Raw genomic sequence first — 11,790 nt, forward strand, 5'->3', positions numbered from 1 at the left:
ACCTATGATGAAAACACATTTCAGTTGAAGGAATTCAGTTGTACAATTGACGAGGTATTCCACTTTCCCCTTTCCCTTTCTAATATACCAACCACTATAGTGAGAAGGGAGATGGACTGGTCAACATAACATAAAAAGTAAAGCTAAGCCTGTCGAGAATTTTTAAAACCCCGCCCTTCATGCATAAGTAATTTAAGGTCCAATCACACACTATTGAATGTATTGGCTGTTTCTGTCGTCTGGCTCCAAGTTTTCACGCCACAGACAGCGGGCTTAAGCGCGCTCAATAATAAGGGAGAGAGTCCGTCAGAGGCAACTGTTTTCCCTTCAGTTTTCCATCATCTGTGCGTAAGTGGGTGTGTCAAATGTAGGGTAGGCTAGCGCTTGGGTACGCGCTCTGAAAAGAAGAAAAAGTTCATAATGAGTTTAGTCTGAAACCCGCCCCGGATTTACAGGATGGCTCTCTGGACACGAGCGGACAAAAATGGTCAATTAGACCTTTTGCTCCGGGACCGCTGGATTCGGGTAGCGGGCGAATTGACCAGCGAGACTTTCACATTAACGGCCGAAGCAGAGATAAGCGGGCACGCGAACAACTTGCATTGCAACAATTCAGCGGACCTACGAAATGGAATATCAAACGGAAACGACCCAGGGTTAACGTCGGGAAATTCGAACAATGGTCAAATCTCGAACCCAGAACAACATCCGAACCATGGTGCGCTAGGACGAAGCAGTAGCCCAGCGCACGGGGGAATCAACAGGGGTCACTACGAAGGTTTTAGCGCAGGTTCTAGCAAGTATAATCGTGATAACGGTACGAACTCTGATTTTGGCAGCCCGGGGTCCAGTTACAGTAGTCCTAGATCTAGCTTCAGTTCCAGGCATGGCGAAACTTCCATCAATTTAGAATCCTGCGCATCGGAAGCTGTGCGTAAAGTTCGAGTTGTAAAACAAGAGTCGGGCGGGTTGGGGGTCAGCATCAAGGGGGGTCGGGAAAACCGAATGCCCATCCTAATATCCAAGATATTTCCCGGACTTGCAGCAGATCAGAGTCGAGCTCTTCGGGTCGGTGACGCGATACTGTCAGTCAATGGAAATGACCTCAGGGAGGCTACGCATGATCTAGCGGTGCAGGCTCTAAAAAAGGCCGGGAAAGAGGTTACGCTTGAGGGTAAGTTTTCAAACGCAATAGCGGGGATTTGAGAAGGCCAGTCATTCTGACAGCTGCCTCAACCAGGCCTATTACCCTAAACAATGTGCGCTTGACAGCTAAATAAAACTTTATTCTGCTTCGTTCTTGATGAAGGCCTACTATGGAGCTGTGGGCCAAGTATTGCATGTTTTTGACAATCAGGAAATAGACACAGACCTAAATAAAAGAAGATCACGAACAGCCAGTTGGATGATTAACATTCAGTATGTTGAATTTATTGATGCCCAGGATACTTTTTCAATTATTTAAAATTTAGGCAGGATTCAGGCCAAGCTTTAGGTTACAATGTTTCCTTTCTGTTACATTGCCAGGCTACATTGTAACCAGTTCACAGCCACTGACTCATTAGGCTTATTGTAAATAGAAAAGTAAGAACAGTGATTACAAAATTAGCTACATTGTATGTGGCAGTGGTTATTCATCCTCATGTTTGTGTACTCTTATATTGATTTTGAAGCACTTTGGTGTGAAGCCCTGGGGGTTGGAAACAAGTGGTCAGGGGCTGAAATGCACTGTGTGGTGGATAGGCTTAATGCTTTGGAAATTAACCCTTTATGGGTATAGAGAGTTGGTTTATGTGACACAGTTTGTCTCATTCTGTCAAATGAGGTCTCACTGTAACCCCCAAAATAAAGTAGGCTTAATTTTTTTCTGCTTCTCATCTCAAATAGGCCTAATATTTCAAAATAAGACTGTCTCTCCACTGAGGAATCTAGGAATTTGTTTAAGGAATGTGCCAGTTCCCTGTCAATGTTTGTTAGACTGACAGGGAGTGAGTTGTGATGTTAGTAAAAGGGCCCCCATTCCAATCTGTCTGCATTTTCCTCCTCATCCTCTGAAGACTCCCATAGGCCTAACCACAGATGGACAAGGTCGAAATTAGATTTCAATTTCCAGACCACTATGTGATGTACACAATACATACACCCTAGACATTGGGGCAATTAGTGACTTCACATTCCTTAACCAGGTTGCTTCCAAAACCTGCATAAAACTTGCACACATGAATGTTGTGTTTCTAACAAATACAATAGCTACTTTATTGAGCTTTTCCTAATAAATATGAGCCCACGGTAATGGAAATGTAATAACTGAATAACATTAGTCAATTGGATCGTGGCTGTCTGTGTTTAGTTTGCCTGCTTATTGGTGGATAGAGGAGGAGACCATTGTCCGGTTAAAAGGAATAATTAAAACAGTACAATGAGACAGACTCTAGTCATAAAATGGGGACAGGCCCAATTACAGTGAGTTAGTTAATTTATGTTGTTCACAAACCAAAACTTACTGACCATTGAACATTTCACTTGAGTATGCAATGCACTGTGAGTCAAAGCATTAAAAAAGGGCCATCACATATAGATGTGTGAATCCAGGTTAATGTTGTAACACTACCGGTTCTGATTCATATCAGTGGAACAAGCACGTTTGCTCTCCTTTCCCTCTCTCTCAAGTTGTTTGTGTTTGTAAACAGAAATGGATATCCACAGAAATATCTGAGTATAACCTACTTAGCTAAGATATTTGTTTATGTGGGATTCATTGCAGGACCAGTGTAGCAGCATGCACCTTGTGCATAGTGTTTGTGTAAAAAAAGATACACCTACTGGAGATATACACACTCTTTCCACTCATTTCCATGCCCTCCTTTTGTGATCCAGGTCAGGGTGATCAGAGGTGAGGAAGGGGGTAGGTTTGTGTGTTTGAAGGGGAGCAGCAAAGGGGGGGCTTTTTAAAAAATTAGGCCAGATATGTACAGTACCAGTCAAAAGTTTGGACACACCTATTCAATCCAGGATTTTTCTTAATTTTTTACTGTTTTCTACATTGTACAATAATAGTGATTACATCAGCACTATGAAATAACACCTATGGAATCATTTAGTAAAAAAACAAATGTTAAACAAATCAAAATATATTTTAGATTCTTCAAAGTAGCCACCCTTTGCCTTGATGACAGTTTTGCACACTCTCATTCTCTCACACTCTGGCATTCTCTCAACCAGCTTCATGAGGTAGTCACCTGGAATGCATTTCAATTAACAGGTGTGCCTTGTTAAAGGTTAATTTGTGGAATTTCTTTCCTTAATGCGTTTGAGCCAATCCGTTGTGTTGTGACAAGGTAGAGGTGGTATACAGGAGATAACCCTATTTGGTAAAAGACCAAGTCCATATTATGGCAAGAACAACACAAATAATCAGAGAAATGACAGTCCATCAATACTTTAAGACATGCAGGTCAGTCAATCTGGAAAATGTCAAGAACTTTCCAAGTTTGTTCAAGTGCAATCGCAAAAACCATCCAGCGCTATGATGAAACTGGCTCTTATGGGGACCGCCACAGGAATGGAAGACCCAGAGTTACCTCTGCTGCACAGGATAAGTTCATTAGAGTTAACTGCACCTCAGATTGCAGCCGAAATAATTGCTTCACAGAGTTCAAGTAACAGACAAATCTCAACATCAACTGTTAAGAAGAGACTGTATGAATCAGGCCATGGTCGAATTGCTGCAAAGAAACCACTACTAAAGGACGCCAATAAGGAGAGACTTGCTTGGGCCAAGAAACACGAGCAATGGATATTAGACTGGTGGAAATCTGTCCTTTGGTCTGATGAGTCCAAATTTGAGATTTTTGGTTCCAACCGTTGTGTCCTTGTGAGACGCAGAGAAGGTGAACGGATGATTTCCGCAAGTGTGGTTCCTACTGTGAAGCATGGAGGAGGAGGTGTGATGGTTTAGGGGTGCTTTGCTGGTGACACTGATTTTATTTATTATTCAAGGCACACTTAATCTGCATGACTACCACAGCATTCTGCAGTGATACGCCATCCCATCTGGTTTGCGCTTAGTGGGATTGTCAATTGTTTTTCTACAGGGCAATGACCCAACTCAGCCTTTACACAACCTGGAGGTATCTGACAAAGAAGGAGAGTGATGGAGTGCTGCATCAGATGACCTGGCCTCCACAATCACCTGATCTCAACCCAATTGGGATGAGTTGGACTGCAGAGTGAAGGAAAAGTGCTCAGCATATGTAGGAACAAGTGCTCAGCATATGTAGGAACTCCTTCAAGACTGTTGGAAAAGCATTCGTCATGAAGCTGGTTGAGAGAATGCCAAGAGTATGCAATGCTGTCATCAAGGCAAAAGGTGGCTACTTTTGAAGAATCTAAAATTGAAAATATATATTTGATTTGTTTAACAATTTATTTTGGTTACTACATGATTCCATATGTGTCATTTCATAGTTTTGATGTCTTCACTATTATTCTACAATGTAGGAAATAGTAAAAATAAAGAAAAACCCTTGAATTAGTAGGTGTCCAAACTTTTGACTGGTACTGTATATTTGAAAGGAGCCTCTCCAGAGCCTTCTACAAACCCCCTCCCCACCTGTGGAGTCTGACACACTGTTCTCATTAAAGGCCTGGCAGCACACAGTCTGGGGCAGGAGGAGAGAAAGACGTTCATGGGGAGGAGAGGACGGTAGAGCTGGACAAACCACAGGAGGATTGTGGTCAGAAGAAAAACAGTGGTCAGGATCTGGGGTGTAGCCAGGCACATCAAGCAATACCCGGGTGAAGTCTACAAGAAGAGAAGAGCAAATGTGTGCATGATCAAACCATGGGGAATGGAGGGGGGTACACAACAGACCATGGGCTTGAACCTCAACTCCTTCAGCCAAATAATGAGTTGGAGTCTGTCAGATTCCTCCAGCTCTCCCCTTCCTCCTCGGTCTCATTCCTCTGCATTGCTGTGGCCATATAGGTATGGAGGGAAGGAGGAAAAATGAGCTCTAGCTATGTGTGATGGCACCTCTAGGGACCCAGTCCCATCTCTTTCTCTCAAACTCAAACGCACACACCTCTGTGTACTGCCCTAATTAAAAGCAGTACGGTAGCTAACAGTTCTAATGAGATCTTTAAACAGTGCCAGCGAGGGACAGCAAGAGCAGCTTCTGGAACCGACTCTCTGACTCTGAACTTTTCACAAAGGTTTAATGCCATGGTGGGACTGGGATTAACCTCTTCCTTGTTTAGTTTATCAGAAAACACTGCCATAAACACAACTAGCCCAAACTGCAGTCTGCACTCACTCAAGCAGAGTATTGACAAATGGAGATGGTGTGGTAAGCCTCCAACATGTATCTTTCCTCTGAGTGTGAGCCAGTGTCATGTTCTTTAGTCACCTATTCTTCAACCTGTGATGGCTAAAGCATATCCGTAAAGATGTACCAGAGCTACAGTACAGTGGGAACGGAGGAATGAGACCGAGACCAAGCCTGTACTTAAACGTTCCATGGCATTTATAACCACACTGGAACACTGCAGTGATATTGTGGCTGGAAGTCTTGACTGAGCATCTTTACAGAATCGTGTCAGTACATTGAATCTAGAGTTGTCATTCACTACTTCATGTGGCTGTGTGTATTGGACATATGACACTCGGTGTAATGTATACTTTGCTACCTCAGGATTGCGCTGTATAACTGTAGGCAGCTCTGCCCATCTTGATCTCTTCAGGGTTGGGGTTAGGTGGTTTCTAGTCATGCTCTGGCCCATGTCCAGAAGGCCAGCCACTTTCTAATTCATGCATGCACACACTCCAGAAGACTTGGATAAGCAGACATATTCACTGACACTGTTAGTAAGAGCAGTGTGGTTAGCAGGGACTTGGAAAATAGGTTCCAATCCTTGGCCCAGTGCCTTACCATGACTTCTCTCCTTCTGTCAAATTGCACACACACACAGTCCGCCCATACTTGTACTAGCAGATATTTGGGCCAATTACTTTCACAAGCCTAACCTCGCCTACATCCGAAAATGACCTTGTCTCTTCAGCTACTCGTTTTGAGTTTCTCAGTCAGAGCAGAGCGACCCAGAGCACTAAAGGAAGAGAGAGGGAAAGAGAACGTGTGAGGTGGAATGGGCCACGGGACCAAATTTGGAAACTGAATCCATGATTTCAGTCAAAACTATTATTCTCCAAGGAGCTGACCTGCTAAGCACACAACTGCCCCACCAACTCTCCAACTCAGAGCAACTCAACAAGAGACTAATACGTCCTTATAAAACATTTATTACTCTTTAATTGAGCTTGCAACTTTTTCAACCACTGTCTGAAATATATGATCAATCTTGTGTTTCTTTTGGACACACTTTTTTTTACAACTTGAGGTCTATGCATATGTAATCACTGTTTATTTATTTTTTCTGTGTTTCTGTAGTGAAATATATCAGGGAGGTTTCCCCACTGTTTAAGAAGCCGTCCTTGGTAGCAGACCTACCGTGGGATGGGGTGCGTCCTCAATCCCCCAACTTCAGTGGCAGTGAGGACTCGGGGTCCCCCAAACACAGAGGGGCCAAGGACCGAAAGGTCATCCCCCTCAAAATGTGCTTCATCAGCAGGAACCTGACTATACCTGACCTGGAGAACAGGTAAGACCTGCGTGGGGGTGAGTGTGAGAGAGAATACAAAGAGGAGGAGTGTTGGTTTGGTATGTTTAGTAAGATAATGATAAGAATTAATCATTGAAATTAATAAGTTTGTAAATTGGTTTTAATTTATACAGAATAATCTTGAAGTGCATATAATTACAAATTAAAACCAAACAGAAAAAAATGGACACAACTAGACACTATGATGATGAGTACTGTTGACTCCTACAGGCTCTTGGAACTGCACTCTCCTGATGGCCAGCACACGGTGGTGCTGCGCTGTAAGGACAGCCCTAGTGCCCACTCCTGGTTCACAGCCATCCACACCAACATTGCTTCCCTGCTACCCCAGACTTTGGCCCACATCAACTCCTACCTGGGCTCCATCACCACGGGGTCACACCCCCAACTCAAACATATCAGCTGGCTGGCAGAACAGGTACTACACTCATAGGCCTTCAGAATAAATTACACAAACAAAACATTATTTAGAAATAACCAAATTATACTAAAAGGTACTGTATGCTGTTGTGAAATACACTTATGTACAGATGCACACATACAGTATTGTTTTGTTGTTCAGTCGTGTACCTTACTGCATGTGTACTGTAAAGAGTTTGTTTTATAGATGGTCACTATGCTTGTTGTGATATTCTGTAGTCTTTTAAATGTGCCGTCTTATACTTTTGCTGTGCAAATCAGAAACAAATCAGAATTTATTTTAAATGCATTTGACATGGGTACACATAATTTAAAAGAACAATAGAGAACAACATTGAAGAAATTGGAACAATAGGGAAAATAGGGAAACCGCTGAACAAAATTAAAGCAGCAAATAGTCCACAAAGCAGGTAGTGGTGTAATGTCGGTACGCCTGTTTAATGTATGGATATTGTCTGTGCAGGGTTGTTTACTTGGCCTTGTTGGGGGTTGACAGGAAGTACTTTGAGACAGAAAACCACAGGAAGCTGCTGTTGCATTAACTATTTCCTCTGGGCCCACCTAGCATGACACACATACACCTACACAAACAGACATGGAAAACCTTATCAGTAATGACATAAGCACTTTGACACCTTCTCTCATGTTGTCTCTCTTTCTTTATGGTGTAGGTCCAGTTGGATGGTGGGCGGCACCAGTTCCGACCAATCGTCATGGCACTGACAGAGAAAGATATCCTGCTGTTTGAATCAGTCCCATGGAACCGTGAAGCATGGTCCACACCCCTGCTCACACACCCACTACTCGCCACAAGGTACGTCAACAGGTTGGCCAGACAGCATTAGAATGTAGGTTGTATCTCTCTGTCTTTTTCTCTCTCTGCCTCTTTCACTCTGAGATGTGTTGGCGTTGTGTTATCATAACTTATGAATCACTTAACTTGATAAAGATCACTCGTGGGAGGAGCAAACGATGAGCTGACCTTGTTTGGTGTGTACCCGTTTCTATGTAGACTGGTGCACTCTGGCAGTGCCCGCAGTTCCCCGGCGCAGGGGGCAGACCTGGTGTTTGCCACTCGGACAGGTACAGGGCGAGGCATTGAATCCCATGTGTTCCGGGTGGAGACGCACTGGGACCTATCCTCGTGGACCCGGGCCCTGGTGCAGGGGGGGCATTCCGCTGCAGAACTGATTAAGGAGATCTCCATTGGTGAGTGGATGTGTATGTCTGTATCAGTGGAGGCTGCTGAGGGGAGAACAGCTCATAATAATGGCTGGAACGGAGCAAATGGAATGGCATCAAACACCTGGAAACCATGAGTTTGATATATTTGACACCGTTCCACTGATTCAGCTCCAGTCATTACCACGAACCCGTCCTCCCCAATTAAATCAAATCAAATTTTATTGTTCACATACTCATGGTTAGCAGATGTTAATGCGAGTGTAGCGAAATGCTTGTGCTTCTAGTCCGACAGTGCAGTAATATCTAACAAGTAATCTAACAAATTCACAACGACTACCTAATAGACACAATGTAAAGGGATGGAATAAGAATATGTACATATAAATATATGGGTGCGCAATGGCCATTCGGCATAGGCAAGATGTAATAGATAGTGTAAAATACAGTATATACATATGAGTCATGTAGGATATGTAAACATTATTACAGTAGCATTATTTAAAAGTGATTTTAAATGGCCAGTGATTTGAGTCTGTATGTTGGCAGCAGCCTCTCTATGTTAGTGATGGTTGTTTAACAGTCTGATGGCCTTGAGATAGAAGCTGTTTTTCAGTCTCTCAGTCCCAGCTTTGATGCACCTATACTGATCTCGCCTTCTGGATGATAGCAGGGTGAACCGGCAGTGTCTTGGGTGGTTGTTGTCCTTGATTATCTTTTTGGCCTTCCGTGACATCGGGTGCTGTAGGTGTCCTGGAGGGCAGTTAGTTTACCCCCGGTGATGCGTTGTGAAGACCGTACTACCCTCTGGAGAGCCTTGCGGTTGAGGGCGGTGCAGTTGCTGTACCAGGCGGTGATACAGCCCGATAGGATGCTCTCGATTGTGCATCTGTAGAAGTTTGTGAGGGTTTTAGGTGACAAGCCAAATTTCTTCAGCCTCATTCTTCACCACGCTGTCTGTGTGGGTGGACCGTCTCAGTTTGTCCGTGATGTGTGCGTCGAGGAACTTAACTTTAAGATGCCACCAACCTCCTGTGGTCTGTATATCTAACATTGGTCAGTGGATGTATGTATAACGTTGGTTTGTCTAACTATCTGTGTATATTATTGAGTGAGGCTTTGGAATCACATGATTCACTTCTCACTGTGATACAGGAAGTGATGACAGAAAAACGTTAATGTTAAAAAAAACTACTGTTCAATGGTAAAAGAAGGGGGAATGTTTCCACTCACGTTGAGTCTTTTCATTCCCTATTCCAGTGCAACACAAACATATTCAGACTTCTCACACAGGCACACACATACTATTCCAATTACACACACACACACACACACACACACACACAAAGTTCTCACCCTCTCCTCTGTCCCTCAGGTTGCATGCTGAACAGGCAGGATGTTCGCCTCACGCTTCATTATGAGAAGGGCTTCACTGTGACCCGGGAGTCAAGGGAGCCTGCAGTGGGCACTGTGCTCTTCAGATACCCCTTCGAGAAGCTCAAGATGTCCACAGACGATGGGATCCGCAACCTTTACCTGGACTTTGGAGGTCCAGAGGGTGAAATGGTACATCGCTGTTGGACACATTAGTGCATTTCAGAGAGTAATGGTCTAATAGTCCCTTTAATGTATTGATTGATTTACTGTTTCGTATGTTTTATTTGGTCTTTGTCTTTTTAGGTGTTTGACCTGCACTCTGGCCCCAAGCCCGTGGTGTTTGTTCTTCATTCCTTCCTGTCGGCCAAACTGTCTCGTCTGGGCCTGCTGACGTGAAGAGGCTGGGGTCAGGCACATCAACAAATATTCCTCTTTTTACTATGCATCATTCATCACAAGCGTTCCAATGTATATGTGCTCTTTTTATGCATGTACTTTGTTCTTGCCAGGTGAATGAGTGATTTTTGTGAAGAACAGAGTATGTATTTGTTCATCTAAGTATGTGTAGATGCGATTGGGTTTGCAAGTTGTTGATTGAGTGTAAATGACCAAGAGCATACTGCCAGTGTGAATGGGTTTATACTTTTGCATTTGTGTTGGCTTTATAGTGCATGTTACCCAAAAACAGATAATCTAGCACATTATCTAAAATGACTTATAATCAGGATTGCCAACTGTGCCTTGTTACATGTAGTGATACAAGTTATTTGTCTTCAAAAGCTAATAGGTTTTAAAGCAAAGTAAGCCTTAAACATGCACAGCAATAGTATTATTCTTATACTGTAAACATGTTATTTCTGTATTGTTTATTCTTTGTATGTATATCCTATGTTTAGCATGACTTGACTATGGAAAAAGTTATCTTATTTTGGAGCATTTACAAAATCACGGTGTAACTCCAGTAGGCTAGCCACACCGCCAAACCATTGTCCCATGCTGCCTGCGAACACCACTTCCCTTTACTACTCCATTCTGCATTGGCCTTAAGCCAAGTCTTTCTATTAGAGTTCATGATATGAGGTCATACCTAAGCTTCTCTGCCTTTCTACTCTCTTCTTTTTCTGTGTTTCCTGTGGAAGTTCCTCATACACACCATGCAAACATGAGATGTACTGTCAATATGCATCCACAGTAAAGTCCCTGAGGGGTCTGGGTCATGTTTTTGCCCGTATACTCCATCATGGTCATATTAAAATAAGCAAAATACTTAAAGAACGTTCAAAGATGTTCATTCAGCACTATGATATCTGGGGAAATGTCATTTCAGCTGCATTATGGCTCATTTGTCTCAAGCCTTCTCTCTCTGTCTCATCTTCAAAACAGGCTTCAGGTCCAGTTAGTAAAAGCTTTGGATACTTTTAATAGCACAAATAGGATGCAATTATTTTGTTTTATCCCTGTGTAAGCTTATCATGCTGTATGTTACCACTGGCTCTGATTGCTACATTATGTCATGGCTCTTCTTCGGACCCTGCTTGACCACATGATCCCCCAGCTTGACTTAATATGTAAGCAGATACTGTAAGTGCCTAGTTGATGCTGCCAATTGTATGTCTGAACTCTATCCCACTTCAGTCTCTGTACTTTTAATAATTTGTAGGTATCAATACAAATCTGTCAAACATTGTTTAAAAAAAATGTTTATCATATCTTTCTTCCATTTTGTTTCGAGCAATGTACTGTTCTTCCAAAGCATTTTTTTAAAAGAAAGAGTGTTGAACCAAATGTATCTGTGGTAGCTTTGCGTTTGACACAATCATTTAGCAGGACAGCATTGAAGAAACATTGCTGCGGCAAACCTGTTACATGCTAAGAATTTTAGACTTCCAAGCCTGCACTCTAAAATATATACGCAATGTATGATCATCTAAAATGTAAATATCTATAAGAATAAAATCTGTTAATGCCCAGCTGTAAACAGATGGTTTTGTTGTCTGATCATTACAGTGGAAAGAACTGGTTTAGAAAACCATACGGGGTAAAAATGACAAAGATTTCGAAATAACTTCCCTTCCTACCCTCGTTTTTTTTCCTGACTCCATGTCCGCTAGGCGGCAGAACCTCTTTTTTTTC

The 11,790-nt window shown here is 42.8% G+C and overlaps 1 protein-coding gene across 1 annotated transcript; it reads left to right on the plus strand.

The window, feature by feature from the left end:
• The first annotated feature begins 290 nt into the window (after nucleotides 1-290).
• LOC112218469 (beta-2-syntrophin) lies at nucleotides 291-11,639 on the plus strand. Its single transcript, XM_024379294.2, has 7 exons — nucleotides 291-1,174; nucleotides 6,447-6,657; nucleotides 6,889-7,096; nucleotides 7,770-7,912; nucleotides 8,111-8,307; nucleotides 9,656-9,846; nucleotides 9,961-11,639. Exons 1-7 carry the CDS (start codon nucleotides 457-459, stop codon nucleotides 10,051-10,053), a joined length of 1,761 nt encoding a protein of 586 aa, XP_024235062.1. The 5' UTR covers nucleotides 291-456; the 3' UTR covers nucleotides 10,054-11,639.
• Nucleotides 11,640-11,790: the final 151 nt, after the last annotated feature.

Source organism: Oncorhynchus tshawytscha, linkage group LG19 (genome assembly GCF_018296145.1).
Source record: "Oncorhynchus tshawytscha isolate Ot180627B linkage group LG19, Otsh_v2.0, whole genome shotgun sequence".
Taxonomy (NCBI): Eukaryota; Metazoa; Chordata; class Actinopteri; order Salmoniformes; family Salmonidae; genus Oncorhynchus; species Oncorhynchus tshawytscha.